At 36.0% G+C, this 18,553-nt stretch overlaps 2 protein-coding genes across 2 annotated transcripts in view; one reads left to right on the top strand and one right to left on the bottom strand.

Annotated features, from left to right (window-relative positions):
• LOC145981560 (protein RCC2) overlaps positions 1-14,574 on the top strand; it is a 57,466-nt gene extending 42,892 nt beyond the window's left edge. The window contains exons 8-9 of the mRNA XM_083114900.1: positions 2,553-2,731; positions 5,849-14,574. Of these exons, the coding sequence (XP_082971026.1) occupies positions 2,553-2,731; positions 5,849-6,019 (350 nt within the window). The 3' untranslated portion in view covers positions 6,020-14,574. The remainder of the gene's footprint in view (positions 1-2,552; positions 2,732-5,848) is intronic.
• Positions 14,447-18,553, bottom strand: part of LOC145981561 (cyclin N-terminal domain-containing protein 1-like) — a 22,887-nt gene continuing 18,780 nt past the window's right edge. The window contains exon 6 of the mRNA XM_083114901.1: positions 14,447-15,153. Within this exon, the coding sequence (XP_082971027.1) occupies positions 14,958-15,153 (196 nt within the window). The 3' untranslated portion in view covers positions 14,447-14,957. The remainder of the gene's footprint in view (positions 15,154-18,553) is intronic.

Here is an 18,553-nt window from a genome sequence, read left to right as displayed (position 1 = left end):
TGTATTGTTCATAATTTTATTGTGTGTGGTGAAATATTGATAGAATTTCTTTGGTGGTGTGTGCATATAGCATTCATAGACTTGTAATGTAGCTACAGCTGAGACAGTTCCACTTTGAATTACCGTATTTACGTGTGTAAAATGTGCGTCCTTGTGTAATGCGTGATGGGGAAAAGTGATGTCTCGTGATGGCTTTCTTGTATGTCGTAAAGCTGTTGCTATGCCGATCAAGAGTGAATGACTTCATACCTATTCAATGAGTCACCTCTTGCCATGTGGACCAAGAGGAGAATATCCTCTTGCGGAAACAATAAGTCACCTTTAGCATCCCAAAGTTTTCACACTTTAATCACCTTATTTATTCTGTAATAGTAGAAAGCAAGATCAAAATTACGTTATGGATTTGCAGTACTGAGGAAGTTATTTTCTTGCCTAACAAATACCGGATACGCATCCCATGTGATGGGAAGTGCTTGCTTGAAATCCACCAGAATGGCACTGCTTTTGTTGGTGTCGCAGAACATTACATTTCAAAGTGAAAAATTGTGGGAAATGACCTTCAAACTTTTATACGTGGTCTTTGCTCATTCCTCCTTTACTTTTTCTAAAAAAAATTCAAAATATGTACTTTTTCTGTGACTAACATAACAATTATACGAGGCATATTCATGACCCTCAAAATAGCAGTTAGCAGCACAAGATTTCTTCTATTAAGGCATTTACACACTCCATGTACATAATATTATTTGGCCAGTAATACATTTTAATAATTATTTTCTTTTATCCAAAGTACTATAAACATCAGAACATTCTTTCATTTTGCAATGAGTTTATTCCAACCGCATTTGACATAAGTCTTGCTATCTTGAATGGAATACTGTGCCATATTCAGAAACTGCAGGATTTAAGCTTTACAATGATATATAACATGATAAGGTTCTGTAAATATGAAAAATCAATGCAAGTGTCACAAAAACATGGGATGACTCCGTACGGTTTCATGTTGGCTGTTAGAATTATCTCGTGCATAATACGCACCATAGTTTTTGGGGACAAAAATTTTGGGAAAAAGTGTGCATTATACATGAGTAAATATGGTATTTCAATTTCCCAGTCGTCATCATCATCATCCTTTGCCGTTTCCTGCCTCTGGCTGGGTCGGCATAGAAGTAAGTCTCACCATTTTTTCCTGGTCTTCCACCACTCCTCTCTTTCCATGGTGTTCCAATCTTGTCCTCTTCTCCTAACACTCTCCGCTATCTGCTCTTTCCACAGACATCTTGGTCTCCCCCTTGGCCTTATTACCACTCCTTGTGCATTGGAAGCTCTTACTGGCAGTCTTTCTGGATGTTTCTTCATGTTTCCGAAGCATCTCATCTGTGCCTGATCTATCCTGTCCTGAAGCTTCACCACACTGTCTGTCGGATCTCCTCATTCCTTATTCTATCTCTTCTAGTCTTCCCAATATATGTCTCTCTGTCATTGTCCAAGTCTCTGCTCCATACGTAATTATTAGCACATAGTATGTGTTATATATTACCTTCTTGCATTTTATAGGTGCATCCCTGTTCCATATTAATCTTTGAACGCTTCGATATAGTCCACCACCCATTTGTCCTTTTCTGTTTACCTCCTCATCTATTCTTCCACTTCTCTCAATTATGCTTCCTAGATATTTGAAGCTCTCCACTACCCTCAACTCTTCCGTGTCCATCTTTATTCTTGGCTCATTTCTGACTCTGTTCCTTGTTCTTATTAGCACAAGTATCAATTTCCCAGTATCAGTGGGAATTGGTAAGAATTAAGTCAGTAGTTCAAAATATTTATAACTTTTAAAAAGTACCTGGAAGCATACCATATCAGTAGAGGCATGTATATTTCATTTTTGACGGAAACACAAAATTTGAAGTAACACACTGTAATTTTCATTTTTCGTATTTTTGAAAGGTAAAGTAAAGTAAAGTGCTCCCCTGTGCATAGCACCACGCCATGAAGGCGTATAGGGGGTGTGGGGGTAACGCCCCACACTTTCTTGATCCGGTTGTGAAGATTTTTGAAAGGTGTAAGATGCATTTTCATACCATGTCTTGTCATGAAATGATGTGAAATAAACTTTTGAAAACGAAATTTAGAGTTTATTTACTGACGTGACACTTTCTGAAGTCTGAAATATCCTGTGAGTTATGCAAATCATGGAATATTTGAGAAGCAAAAATGGATTCTTTTACGCAGGAATAAACTTAATACTCTGATAACTACATAAGTGTGTTATTTGAAGGGAAAAGTTTATTTTGTGTAATAAGTAGTTTTTTAAAATCAAAGTTAGGGTTATATTCACCATTTTAACACCAAAATGCTATTTTATGTACTGCTTTGATCTCGGATGTGCCCAGTTTTTGTACTGCAATTCTAATCCTTCATTCACCATAAATATATGGCTCTAGTGAGTAGTTCTTTGAGTTTCATGGTTGAACGTCATTCAATGCATGACACTGCATGTCATTAAAAATAACATATATATATATATCTCATTATTGTCTCTCCAAATGCAGGAGCATTGTACATGTGGGGCCAGACCAAGCGTACAGGAGAAGCAAATATGTACCCAAAACCAGTCCAAGATCTTGCAGGATGGAACATTCGAAGTATAGGGTGTTCCAATACGAGCATCATGGTAGCGGCTGATGATAGTGTCATTGGCTGGGGACCAAGCCCAACATATGGAGAACTGGTGAGTTGTTGTATGTGGTTTGTTTTTCAAGTTATGCATGCAAGTGCAAACAATAAATGATATGTTTGCTCTGGATATTGTAAGCTTTTTCTTGTATGTACTTGCATTGTAGAATTATTCCTCTTGTAGTTTATGGTTGTTACAAGTACTTGACACATCCCTGCCCATCAACAACAATGGTTGTTTTAAAGCATGTGCTTGTATTTGCCTGTTCAGTCGTTTAGCTGTGGTGTCTAATTTTTTCAGTTCCCCCCCGGTGTTCATTGGCGAATGTCAAGGGCTGCACAATGTGACTTTGGGGGGAGGTACGATGTGGTACGCGAGGGCATGTCCTAGGCGTCAAATTACAGAGGACTCCAGGGGGCCCAACATGTTCATATCCTTGGAAGATCAATTGGGGGGGGGGGGGTTGTCATGGGTAGGGAACACCAGCAGGAACCCTCGAAGTGCTCAAGTTCCTATCCGCCTGGCGTCAACAAGAAAGCACCATTTGCAGCCTCAGTTAAGTAATATTTAACTGAAAGCCAAACTTTAAAAAATATATAACTTTAAGCCAGAAAATGACTTCTCGTAGTTTTTTATGTTTCTGACATGCATTTGTTTCTTATGCAATGTTTCAACTGTTCCTAACTATCTTCATCAGGTTAATGTTTAAATATTACCCACAATGTTATTACAATGCCAGGAATAAGCACTAACATAGACAGTAGTCAGTTTTCATCCTAATCTGTAATTTGTCAGTTTAATTTAATGGTCATATGGGAGGATACTTCACAACTTCGCTTTGAGACTACGCTTTTTTTCAGTGCCATTAAATATAAGACATTCTATCATTTTTTGAAACCAATTTATAATGATTATTAAACTGACAGAGTATAACTGATAGTTTCTTGAGCATTGCTTTTCTGCAAATTATTAAATTTTTAAATATGTTGATCTTAGTCATGTTGTCTTTTTTTCTTCCTACTATGTTATTCGCCATGTTATGTTACCAAATTAACATATTTATAGGGGATTAATCTAGATTTTTTAGTACAATAATATCTTGTCTTCATAAAAATATTAGTTTTGTGTTCAGTAAAAATGACATGTCATGATTGGGTATGGGAATGTTGAATTCTGGAAAATTCTTGTTAAAAATGAAATACCAGTTTGACTTTTAAAATGCTAATTTATCGAGGGCTGTAATGAAATTGGTCAGTTTATTTTTGTATTTTAGTCATGTGAGTGTAATTTGAAGCCTTTGCTTCCCACTCTTGTCATAGAAGAAATTTCAAACAGCAACCTGTGACCAGCTTTACACCTGACAATATTCTTATTGTTACCTGATGAAAACAATTTGAAATAGTCAAAACGTGTGAGAAAAAAAATAATGTGCCAGAAATGCCAGTAACATAAGTGTTGTGAGGAACATGTATAATGAGTTTTTGACAGAAACAGAACAAGCTCATTTTAAGTGATAGTAAAGGATGTGAAATACAGTACAAAACCTTATTATAGCACAAAATGTGAAGCTCTAGGTTAAATAAACTTGAACGTGACATTTTCCAACAGACTTCTTTGAGACTAGATTACCTTGCAAATTACAAAAAATTGCAACAAATTTATTATTTCTGTAGTGGAATGAATGAAACACACACTTATTCAAGGGGAAGAGTGACAATTTCGCACCTGTTGTGCATTTATTTCAATATTGTTGGAATAGGCACTGATACTTAAAGAGGCCTTGACTATACAAGAGAGTATGAATTTCTCTCCATGGTGCAGTTGGAAGCGTTTCCTTAAGTTTTCAGCCAGACACAATGTTTGAAAAATATGATCAATAATAAGTATGTACAGAATCCCATGTAATGCTTACGGGATATCAACTTCAAGTTACGGCTAATCAAATGGGAGTTTTGACTTTTCCTACGACTAAGACATAGTTCAACATGTCCTTTTTACATCAATGCACGTTTCTACGTCGTTGGATGTTTGATATTCCAAAGAGAACGAATAAAATAATAGTCTCATAAGCACAATGCATTTCTCCTTGCCTCCTAGAGCCATCCTGGCAGTGTTGCCAAACCTGATGTGCATAAAAGAACTAAATTTCACCTTAAATGGAGCTAAAGTTGACTTTCAAGGAGCTAGATTAACGAAGGCTGGATAAAGTGCCTCCTAGGGTAATTTTATGTGTCAGACAGGTGGGGGGCGCTGCTATTACCGTTAACTTTAAAGTGATTACTATTTATTCTTAGTTTTCACAGTCTAGATCTGGCAGCATCACCCATCTCAATAATCCACCAATGGTCGTATGAAATCGAAAATGAAGGATTCCCGGATAACAATATTGTTATCTTCACCTCAGCCTCGGTGCTATATAGAAGTAGCTGGGGATATAAGAGGGGATGGGGCGACACAGCCAATATAACAATATCACATCACGTGCAAAATGTATACTCATGGCAAGAATTGCTCTATGTGGGCCGGAGCCAGTAATAGCATTATAGTGGGCCAGGTGGGCAAGAGTCAGATCTGCCTCCAAAAGAGCAAAGTTGGCAACAGTGCTCGGCAGCTGTGACAGAGAGATGGAGCTAGGGGAAATTGTCCCTCATCCTCTTAAAGACAATGTGTTATATGATATTCAATGCCTTTCACATTGGTGACAGAATATAAGATTGAATAATCTTGGGAGTAAAATTATTATTCTGTGGTAAGCGTAACATTTTGAAAACAAATTTCAGCTTTTATTCACCACAACAATAGCAATGTGTCATTTTGCATATTTAACTTGAAACGAAAATATAGTGTGTTTCAGTTCTGAACGTTTGGTTTTTGTGTGCTACAAATGTATGTCTAGTTATTATATACAATTTTAAAAAATAAAAAAAATCATCTTTGTTGCAATATGTTCCAAAAATGTTTGATGTCACATTGGAATTTGTACATTTCTTTCTTCACCACATCAAGGGCATTCCAGCGTTACGTGCGACATTTCACACATAAAATTTAAGAGTGGTGCTATTTTTTTGTGACAGACTGTATGTGGCTCTACATCATATCAAATTTTGCTATTGTTCCATCTTCATTTTAGCTATTTTTAAAGTAAATTCTTAATTTCTTTGCTGTTTGTAGGGTTTTGGAGAACTGAGAAAATCCACAACAACACCGATGGAAGTAAAATCAATGGAAGGATTTCATGTACATCACCTTGCTTGTGGTATAGGTTACACTGTGTTTATTGTTCGTGATGAGACAGAGGCAGACAAAACCAAGCTTCAGTCCATGCCCGAATACACCCCTTGAAAGAGGAGCTCCGATCCAGGTGGTTGCCCTCTTTTCACACTTTTCGTGTCATGTTTAAGATCAGAGTTTGTTACTTGAAAAAAAGCAGTGGTAACAACCTGTCACTGCCTTCAAATGAAGCATTTTCATTTCTGTTTTTTAATAAAATAATAAAAAGAAAAGCTAAATATAATGAATGAGTACACTCATGCATGTACAGTAATTTAAAAAAAATGAATTCTCAGTATTACTGCTAATAGTACAGAGAAATAAAGTGCTCTTTTCTGATCTCACAAATGTACATGATAGATCCTTAAAAGTAATTTAAGATTTTTTTCTTTCACAAGGTTGTATAGTATATAATATTCCAGTATATGAACATGAGTGTGGCACAAATATTTAGTGGGTATGATATGTGAACAAATTTTTAAGTAAAGGAAGTGCTCTTAAAAAGATCGAAGTGTAGATTTTTGTAGGCAAGTTGGAAGTTTAGTAAGACTATTGGCCACAATGCTGAAATATACCAAACTCTTTTTACTGTTCTACCTCAGATTTTTTTCTTATAAAGAAGTGCAGTTCAGATCATCATATTCCATGCAGCAGTGTCATATTTGTGAATGATATTTTTTACCATAGTCTTATTCGTAATTCATAATGTAAGTTCCAGTGATGTGGTAATTAATAATGTCCACGAGGCTTTTTTTTTTAAATTGTACAGTGGAACCCCGATTTTATGTTCCCGAATTTTACATTTTCCTGCACTATACATTCAATCTTGATGGTCCCAACATAGCAAAATGTTATAAAATTTTCCCGCATTTAAAGTTTTTTTTGTCTTGATCCTCTGAGAAACGTAAAATCGACGTTGTACTGTATTAATTTTGGCAGTGCTTGTTGCCATTTCATGTTAGGAGACTGGAATTGGGTAGACTTATATTTTGATGGTTCTGTACCAAATACTGTATTTGGTGCAACTTCATTCTTCATAAATCTACACATTACGGATAAAGCATCGCGTCGGTTACCTCTGGTGTTATTTAGGATGTACTGCCACGATCAAAATAAAACCATACACAGAAGCCTGGAACTGTAAACTGAGATGGAACCTGTCCTATCATGTATGGTATTTTACTTTTGAAAATATAATACAGTATGTTCTTAATTCTTGAGTGGTTTATTAATTCTGGGAACTGTTCTGCCAATATAGTTTGTGTGATGGTCCCCAAGAAGTAAAGTGTTTCATTATGCCTGAATCACACAAGGCTAGATTTCCTGCTAGATTTTCCAGTAGGACTTGTTTTCGTCTAACATGTTACTCGTTACTCGTCGATATACTTTTGTTCCCACAAGGCATTGCACTAAAAAAGATGGCCACTTGAGGAAGAACATCGTAGAGAAATAGCTACTGCTGTTATTATTTAAAATTAAAAGCAAAATATGGGCTAGGAATTTGCTCAAAAGAAAATATGGTATTGAACAAGCTTTTTAATGAACTCTGATATTTATATTCATACATGAGATTCGTAGGATTCATTCATAAAAAAATATTTTGTTGAATTAAATATGTCAAACATTTAATACATTAGTAATAATAAGGATTTTCATTATCGGCTACTTATACAGGGAATTCCTTGAGGGGAATTCTGCATGAATTTTTCTCCGTAGACGTGAAAAATTGCAACTTTTATTATTCGAAGTCCCCTTGAATTTATACATATTTATTAATGTTCTGGAGCAAGTTTTTCACAGTTTAGCCATTATTTTTATTGAGGAAGAAAAATAAAAGAAAACTGTGTGGAAAATAAAATTCTCACAATTCCTTTACTTTGTTGGGGGTCCTTTGCAGAACAATCTCTCTAACCGACTGAAAATTATTGAAAACTAAAGATGTCTAAAAGTTGATTAGGTAAATTTGATTTTGAAATTCTTGTATAATTAAGTTTTTTTTTAAATTAATTTATCCCGTAGCGTTTGTGACTTGTGTTTGTAGATGTATTTCGAAACTGAGTATGTGAAATGGCATATGTAAACTCTGCACCTTAAATTATGTATTCTGATTATATGTGTTTGTGGCCTTGAATACTTGGAAAGTTTGTCCTGAAAATCTTGAATTATACTTGAATTTTATCATGGTCCTAGGGTGGCCACCCTGTCATATCTGTTGTGTACAAATTGCTTTGGGTAAATTCCTAATTACTAATGAACATGAATGCACCTCGTCTTTGTTTTTATTTCATCGAGCAGGATCCAACATTCGGAAACCACAGGAAAAGGAAACTTTTATTTGCCAAACTCACAGATTATCCTCCCATAACTAAACTGTCACTCTGATTGACTGTTCCACAGAATTAGCAGAGAAAGTTGAAATTAGAACATGGTAAAGTTATCAAAGTCAGCCTGGCAACCAATCCAGTGCCAACTAGGGCATTCCTACTGGAAATACAGTTCCGTGTGATTCGACTTTTAGTTTTTTTTGTTTTTTTTTTGCTAGCTATATTGAAAAGGTTTGGATTTTGATTATATGTGACATTACTGGCCTTCAGTGAGGTTTTCACATTTTGTCAGTATTATGAACACCAAGTAATTTAAAGCTTCAAATACCATACAAAAAAAAAGCCCACTGGCTTTCAAAATATAACATGCAGGTCCATGTCAAAAAAAAAGTGACAATGGCTAAATTGAAAAGATTCAGTGACTCAGTTTAACCAAAATTTTTCACAACAGTTCTGAATTTTTATTTTTTCGCACTGAATTTACTGTTATGCTCCTTATACAGTCTGTAAAGTATCTCCAGCATTGCTCATAACTGGCTTTGTGGCCAAGTGTATTAAGTGGCAGATTTTGGATCTTTCTGCTGATAATACCCCCAACCTGGGCATGGGTGTAGTAGAAAGTGGTAGAAAGGCAATGCTAAGTGACAAAAATACAAATACATTAATCGGAAATTAAATATGAATTTTATTAGCAGATGTAAAAACACGTGTGTGAAATGCCATCCAGACTGAAACCAGCAGCATCTGGTGGCTTTGAAGTTTGGTGAAGAGCTAGTAGGAAAAAAAATTGGCATAACATAGAAAATTAGATCAATGCTTAGTTTAACAATGGAACTCGCATATTTCGTGTGTATGAAATTGATTCTTCTGTCTTGTAAGGCTGCAAACCTGTCAGTGATGTGCACGTGAAATGGCAGCTTCTTAATTAGCTGAAGGGACAGTAAAAATTAGGGATGGGCCGATATGAAATTTTGGCCGATTGCATATTTAGATATTTAATTTTTTTAGAAAGTAGGGTATGGAGATTATCCATAAAAATTACAACAAAATGGCAGAATTTTGCACTAAATTATCAGATATTTATCGATATATCAGATCGGTAAAATAATAGGTAATTTTACCGATAAACTGATACACCGATATGCCTATATCGGCCGATACCGATAGAGTACCGATTAATCGGTCCCATCCCTAGTAAAAATACATAGAACGATTATTATTTTTATGTATACGGATGGATCAAAAAAAGTAGTCAAACTACTTTCGGAGGTATGCGCTTATGCCCTGGTACTTGAAAATTAATCCAGGGCATCAGTTCTGCAAATTTTTTACGGATTCCCCCGCTTTTCTTTGATTCGTCCTTTATTTTCCATTTTTTTAAAAGTAAAATGCTCCCCCTGTGCTTTGCACCATGCCATGAAGGCATATAGGGGGTGTGGAGTTAGGACCCCACACTTTCTTGGTCACGGCCAAAGGTGGGGGTGATGTGATCAGCACCATGCCCCTGGCTGTCTTTACCCCTGAGAGTTTCCACAAGGTATACACTTTCTGCGATGCTGGGTGAGTGCCGGAGCTGCTTGAACAGGTGGAAAAGAACCCGGGAATCGAAACCGGGTCTCTCACATGGTAGTCAGACACCCTAACGACTGAGCTACCATGGCTTCTTTCTGAATTGCAATATTCACTAACAAAGATAGTCTCTCTTGTGAAATTGTACTTGTACCCCCCAAACGACATGTCTGTGCGCCACTGACTCAGTTTCAAAGGAAGCTGCCATTTTCCTGCCTTTTTATGGAAGAACAAGACATGCAAGAGTCTTTACGGTGTTAACAATAATCTAAAAGAAGAAAATCTCAATTACAGCGAATAATAACGACATTATGACTTAAAACTACGAACATGTCAACATATCTTGATCGAGATATTTGGTCCCCGAGAGGTTACAGGCAAATATCTCGATCGAGATATTCGGTAAACAAAATGTTAAAGAACCTAACTCCTGTCGTGTTATTACACTGTCATTTGTTATTTCAGTGGAACCCCAATTTACTTTTTCCTGCTATATTCCTGATCCCAATGCAACAATATAATTTATACCCTTAGATTCCATCATTTTAAGTTCTTAGTCATGGGCTCTTGAAGAAAATCAAATCAGTCATTAATATGTATGTATGGAAGATTAGAGCTTATATCTTTCAATATCATATATACATCTAAATAAAATTAAGTTTTGTTGTCAGAATGTAGATTCTTTGAGTTTCGTTTTAGGTCAACTAGATGCACAGGGATGACCTACAAGTTAAAGTGGGATCTGAGCCACTATATGCCTCCACTGGGTATCAAACCTAGGACCCCCTTAAATTGTTAATGGCCAGAACCATTTAGAAATATTTTGGACGTTTTTTGTAAAGTACTCAAAATAAATGCCAATATTTTGCAATTGGTTTGGAAAATTTGCTCTACAAACTAAACATACAGCTTGAGTTACTTTAACTTTGATAAGTCCCAGTCACTTATCCCTAAACAAAATGAAAATGTAAGCTAATACACTGCATTCAAAAAGTCCCCAAATTTATTGAACTTGTCAAAGTATTGAATACATACATTTGTTAACTATATCTTGAAATACACAAAGAATAATTCGTAAACTAAATGTGAGTAATACTGCAATCTCTGAGGTCAGTAACACACTGTCAAGATGGCAAGCCATTTTTGGCTAATTTGCGAAGATGGAGATGATATGATGGAATTGATGAATGGACTCGCTCAAACATCCATGCCCAGGCCGAGATTCGAACCCTGGCATCGTAGCACATTGTGCTAATCTCTCAGCCATGGGGGCCGGCTTTCCGCACGTTGGAATACACACAAAGAATATTGAAACTAAATTTGAAACAATCATCCATTCCAATTTTAGCTGCTGCCGGATCATCAGGAAATAGACTTCTCCATTTCTCCACATATGTATGCTTCCAACATAGTGATTCGCTGTGTGCACGTAGAGATTAACGCCCATTGAGACACGGAGCAACGTGGCAACTGACGCATTTCCGACATCTCAGTGGGCGATAACCTGTAAGATGACCTACAGACTTCTGGCATGGAAATTCGGTTCCGCGTGTTCCCTGTACTGTGCGTTAAACCATTTGATATTTATAGAAGCAGACAACAGAAGTTCTGTAGCTGCATTTCCCCATGTCCCAGTGGGTGACGTGCTTAAAAGGTATTGTTGACGAACTGTAATTGTAAGTCTCACACCGAGGACTGTAACAGCAGCACTGCTCTAAATTTAACATAAACTCGTTCTTGAAGGTCAAACCAATCCCTACCGACAACCTTGCCAACTTATTCAGATGAATGCCTTAGTAGCTTCTTTTAAAAGTATGAGTGTGGGGACTTTTTGAAAGCACTGTACTTACAAGCTCACAATGGACATCTAAAACATTTGACCTGCAACTATGAGAACAGCAATACTTTATTTACATGTGAATTAGTTGCACTTTGTTCCACCCCATACCCTCGTCCTGGTGATTGGGATTAGGAATTTGCAAAATTGCCACATTTCTCAATACTTGTGTTTGTGCTTTTGTCTTTGAGGGAAATTTCAAGAAAACTGTGTTTTCAAGCAGTGTATACACATATTTTTGTCCCAATGCCAGTTTCCTAAAGTAAATGTCAGCAGCTGTAAAAAAAATACCAATTGAACAGAAAGAATGCCTCTTAGGTGCACTTATGTACTTTTTATATGTAGCAATTTTACCATGACCAGTTTTAGTTGAAGGAGCATTTACCAGTGCATTGACTTGTATTAAATGGACCCCTAAGATGATTTAGGGCACTTTCATTGTATTAGTCTTGGCGATAGTGGAAGTGACAGTTTTTTTTCGCACAGCGAAGACATTTCAGTGTTATGACTTTATGAAAAAAGAACTAATTTTGAAAAAGAAAAGAGTGATTCACTGATCGAACTTTGATATGATGTTTTCATGTTTTATATAGCGTATGTTTCACATAGCATTTGTAAGTTCTCATTTGAATGTTTGAACATTCCTCCTTTGTCTTTTTTTTTTCCTTGCGAAGAAAAAGATGTCTGGTTTCTGAAATCATTGTTGGAAAATATGTACTGTGTACAGTGTATATTTCATTGCATTTGTCAGGCATTAAAAATATGGTCAAAATGGATATCCAATTTTGTTTCATTCAGACAATTCTTTTGGAACACATGAAAGATGAATTTTAGCAGTATACTCATTGTGTGGCATGTGTGTGTATGTAAATATTCCATATGGCATTCAAAATTGAGGCTGCTTTGAGGGTATATCCTTTATGGGATATCTATATATAGGCTGTATGGTCCATTGCAACTTTGTTAAAAATGGGTAGGGGAGGGAGTTATTGTTGGATTTTATGTCAAAGTAAACGGAAATTCAGATTTTGTTTTCCAATTTTTACATTTTCCCTGTAGTTCTCCATACCCACTTTAAAGTCATACAATTTTCTTTCCATTTGAGAGTGTGCATGCGTAGTTATATAATGTATCAATTACCAATTTGTAATTTCATTAGTGGTTATCAGCTCAAAATACATGTTACATCATTTAGCAGATCTATCAAAGTCTGTCGCAATACTGCTTGAATCACCACTAGAATCATTTTGCGTAAATCAAGTTGAAGTAAGCAAAAATTGCAGAATAGGCATTTTAGGCACGATTAAGCAAAATACATGCTAACCCTGAAAAGACATTTGTAGGCAATATAAAAAGCATTTTCAGACTGAAAACACCATGAAACGAACTTAAAACATTCAAGCCGTCGATTACAAGCTGCTGGTAGCTTGCCGAGAGATTTTAGGTTGCGTACTGCCAGTGATCTTAAGGGGGTACTTGAGGGGGGAGAGCCCAGCCAGCATTTCCTACAGAAATAATAATTCTCCAACACTTGAATCAAAGTCTCATGTGCAACTGATCCTTGACACTAGCGATCACTAGCATACAAATAAAAGTAACTAATTTTAGGATACTAATTAGCAAGGCTGTAGAAAAGACTTACATTCTATCTATGTCCATCTGGCTGTGTCAACTATCAGAATATCTACAACCGCAGGAGTTATAGACCTACAACATACAAGCTCATAAGTAACATATATTAACTTGATCAGCATAGTCGAGCGAGACAGAAATCAATCTATAGTGATTTGCAAATATCTCTGAAACAAGTAAGTGATGGTCTAAAAGTTTCGTAAGTTAAAGATATTGCAAACAGAAGTTTAGCGTGACAGGTATTTTTGTTGCCCAGTTCGTTAGTATATTAACAGAAAATAATTTTCATCTTAAAATATTTTTGTGCACCAAGGAATTTGCATAAAATTTCCAAATGTAGGAAGTAGCTCTGTGCATACTCTGCTTTAGTACAGGGTGTTTAAAAAGAAGGCCACTGAACATGCATTTCAGCAACCTTTTTTTGAAACACCCTGTACAATCAGGAATAAACATGGGAGTGAAGCACTTTTAAATGAAAACACATTTGTGTTTTTAAAGAATGCCACTGTTATAATAATAACCCAAAATTTCCCTTCAGGGTTATTTGACGATTATCCTGTTTTAAAATGTACCAGTGATAATGATTGGTGGAGTGTTGAAAGCCTTGTGCCATTTAAAGAGGAAGATGGAATTTTCAGAACTCCACTGCTAGAATTTATTTGTGTATTTATCCATTTTGGTGTAGTGGCTACTTCTCTGATCATTAGTAGAGCCATGTTTTGTGGAGAATAACACATCTTGCTACGAAATGAACAGTCAGTTTTTTTGTGCACATCTGACTAGTAACTTTAACTGCACAATTGAACAAATATCCATACACATAAACTGGATATATGTCTTCTGCATGTTCATAGTAAAAATAATGCATAGTATTACTGAAAAAAGTCATGAACTTGACAGTTAAACTATCTTCTAAGAACTAACAATATCCAACTTGATACCACAGTGGTGGAAACTTCCCTACCACTGATCATTTTTTATTTACAAAACCTTGCTCATGTATGTTGAAACTTGCACAAATATATAATAAGTTCTCACCAATGTATTCTCACTTATGTGTAACAATCATCACCACATCAGGTTATAAGATATTTTATACAAAAACACAAGCCATGCAATAATATGGTTATATTTATTTCTTACATTTATACAGATTTTTTAGTTACATATTGATGTATTTTTTATTAAAAACAATTAGAATAGATACGTTTGTGTTTTAAGTACAAAAACAAAATATACAGTTCTTTAACTGTGGATTCAATAATTGTGTAAATATAGAATTAAAATGCAGATGAGAAATGTAAGCATTGTTTATGAATAATGGTTGTTCTGAAATTGTTTTCATTCCTAGAATCCACGAGCAAAGCTTGTTAAAGAAAAGCTGCTCTAAGTAAAGAAAAACACAAAATAATGTTTTTTAAGGTATAATGTGTAGACATATTTTTCTTTATAATGTAATACAAATAAAAAAAATGACTTGCTGAAATTGCAGCATAAAATAAAAATTGACAAGGAAATGAGTTATTTTATTTGAAGAACCAAACTCGTACATTCTGGCATTCACTTTCATGTACTTTTTTTCATTGTACTTTTCATGAGAGCCATTAGAGCTTAAAATGATTGTTAACTTCTTTATTTAGTTCTGTTATTAATCTTTAAGGACCATTTGTGTAATGATAGAGCTGAATGCACTAATCTCCATGGGAGGAAGTTTTGTCGCTGCTTGAATTCTCTGCATGACATGATCATATAATTCATTTTCAGGACCTCGTATTGTTGCTGCTGACGTTAAGATCGCTGCAGCCTGATACATTGCATCACACTCTACAGACAGGAAATTTCTCCTGAAAGAAAGAAACATGTCAGATTTTGTGTATGTAAATCTATTTTAATCCACAGAAGCTGTTTTGAGACTGGTAAGAAACTAGGAAACCTTTTGATGCAGTAAGTACTTGGCTTTATTTTCAATATTCTTCAAGGTACTAGGGACTCCTGCTCTAAGTAATACAATGAATCCTCGATTTTACGTTTTTCAGGGGACCAAGCTGCAAAAACTTAAAATGCGGGAAAATGTAAAGTCGAATAAAATTTTATAGTATTTTGCTATGTTAGGACCATCAAGATTGAATGTATCATGCGGGAAAATGTAAAATCCGGGGGTTTAAAATTGAGGTTTCCTAGATATGAAAACAAAATGTTTAAGAAATACAGGATTAGTCAAAAGTCCCTTGGCACCCCTTATAAAATGTAAAGGAGTTATGCTGAGTTGTGATAGAAACAGGTTAGGCCCAGGGGAACCATAGTTGTGTATGCCAAGACGAGATCCACCATATTCAATTTAACTTAAATATTGCAAATAGAAAGTCATGTGGATTTTAAAAATGTTGATATAAGCCTCTCATCAGGTTAAGTTTCCAGCAGGTTTTTGCATATGTAGATCCAAACGTGCATGCAGGATATAGTTCCGCTGAGATGAGTTTCATTCCGACACAACTGCACACTTGCAACAAAACAGTTATTTAATGTGTAATATTCAGACAAAATGATACATCCATTAGCAGGTATGGACTTGATCGGTTGCAATCACTGTGCAAACGAACTTGATTCTGCAGATTCCCCAAATTGGCAATCAGTAGCACTGAAGGAACACAAAAGCTCAAGAGCGAGTCGAGTGAGACTGAATATGTTGCAAAGCTCGTGGAAACAGTGATATCAGTGTTGCACATCCCACTATTTTTACCCTATTTTTATCGTGATTCATTGCTATTCGTGCTGTACAGTGGCAAGAATGACTGAATCGAGGTCTCCTGTTCAGTGTCTGGCTTTGTCCGAGTGTTATTTTGAGCATCATCCGAAGGAAAAAGCTCTTCAAAGTTAAACAAGTTGTTTTAAATACATATTCCTCCTTACGGCAACAAGACCAAAATAAAACAGGGCGTGAGGTGATTTGTTGTCAATGAGCGCACGAACTGTCTCAGATGTTGATGATTTGCAGTTGAGTTTAGGAGTAGAAAACGATTGTTTGTTGTTTGATGACAAAAAAAATCTTCGTGGTATTAAAATATATCATTTTTCAGGTTACATGCGACTTACTCACTTTATGTACTATAAATAAAATAAAATAAAACTTATTTTTACTTACGTTCAGTGAGTATGTGTTGAGTAATTGACAACGTTTCAAGGACCACTGTCCCCTTCTTCAGGTCGGTTTATCGGCTTCACGGTTGCCCACGAAACTTTGTCTATGGCAAGGATTAAGGTTTACATGGATAGGATAAAATAACGAGAATGAAATCGCAAGCTTTGACATAGTTAATCTGTACCCCAGTGTGCCAAGGGAAAAAGCTGCAGATTGTTTACCATGCTCTGCTACCATATAGTTTGTGACGTCTTGTTCCAATTCGTTCTTCTTCTTGGCAATCCGTCACAACCCATTTTTTTTTTTAAAGGATCAATCAAAATCAAAATGGGCAAGGTCAAGCTACTAAAACCCAGTCTTTCAAGGTATTAAATAGTGCATCACTCCAATTCCTTCTTGCATATACCGCCAGCTGGTCGGGAGTTTTGTTGCGGGCTCGTCAAGTCCCACTCCCGACGAACTAACGTGTATATGACTCTGAAAATATACAACTGCTTTTTGCCCCGCCAAAAAAAATATCTGCTAGCCAAGAAATTATACAGGGGAAAGGTGAACTTATCCTAAACTGCATCCTACGCCCTCCTTCATTCCCTGAACAAGTAAGATTGTGTATTTTCTCAATATAGTTTTTATTTTCTTAACAAGTGCAATTTTTGATTTTACAATATCAATACGTAACAGTGTGTTCTGTATAAATATGCCCCTTCAAACAAGAATCTGTTAACAATTACCCCCCATGACAGATTTCACAAAAATATTTACTACGACGATCAACATCGATTATTCTTTTAACATTTTCTTTAGGTTCCACTATCTCTTACAAACACTTATATCATTACAAGAAAACCATGTCCTACATATACATTCCTTCTCTTAACTACTCTCGTATTTGGAATTAACCTCGGCGATAGAAAATTATTTGCAACTTAGCTCGCGATGTTTTCTAGAGTTTGACAAAAGGGGGGAAAAGGGAGGGGAGTGATTCAAGATTTATCAATTAAAGTAATACGGTAAATTAAACTCTTTAGGGAAAATACTTAACTCGATATTATGTAAGGCTTCCACGTTCTTGTCGACGTGTCAGGTGTACAGGATAAAATGGCTGAGTCATGCCCACCTTGCCTCGGGCAGCTATCACGTCGTGGAGTACAGTTACTGGAGTTGATGATGTCACGGTTGCAGCTGGGAGAGAACTCTGACTCACCCCGAGAAACTCGCCAGGTGGCAGTATCGTTGGTCCCATGCGAGATTCTGGGAAACAAGACGAAATTTCTCAGCGAACTAACAATCCTAAGCATCGGGTCTAATTCCTCTTATATGGGGTGGGCCAAAGAATGTGGCAAAATGGGATAAACAAGTCCCGATTCACCACAACCTCCCCCACCTTCGAAAAAAAAAGAGAACCTCAGGCACCAAATAGCAAACACAATACACATCACCAAAGAAGGCAAAAAGGCGTATAAAACCCATATCAAAAATAGCATACACCCTCACAAAAAACTTTTTTTGTACAATTTCCAAATTTTTACAATTTTTTTTTTTGTTAGATCCCGATTACCGCAATTAAGCAGAATAATATAAAAATAAGATATATAATAAATAATGGAATAAATATCCAATAAATATAAAAATAGGCATAAGTGGAACCATTATTATAAGGTAGGTGATACCAAAAAATACCAAGACAGAAATATAGCTGTAGGAGCGTAATAATATGCAAATACGATGAATGAAAATGAATCAAGGCCTTGTGAACACATAAGGAGGCTAAAAACTAACACTTCGACGAGAACATGATGATAATATCAAAGATTAAGTGCATAATATATATACGCTCATTGATTAAAATAATCGTCCTGGAGCAATAACAAAAAAAAAAGTCTCCAAGGGAGAACAACAAATTGTGGCAAAAATACCTATGTTCACATATATATATACCATCAAAGGGAAAAAGTGTCCAGTGCACCGTAAAGTTTCTGCATGAATGAAATCCCAGAACTATCCAGCGGTAACCACCAAACACTCCCACAGGGTCGGCATTCAAGTCCCATAAATTCAACACCATGATGAATCCATCGAAGGATGAAGAAATGATCAGTCTATCT

Source organism: Lepisma saccharinum, chromosome 29, assembly GCF_977018435.1.
Source record: "Lepisma saccharinum chromosome 29, izLepSacc3.1, whole genome shotgun sequence".
Lineage (NCBI taxonomy): Eukaryota > Metazoa > Arthropoda > Insecta > Zygentoma > Lepismatidae > Lepisma > Lepisma saccharinum.
Note: the sequence above shows the minus strand (reverse complement) of the source record. Positions and strands in the feature narration are given on the sequence as shown.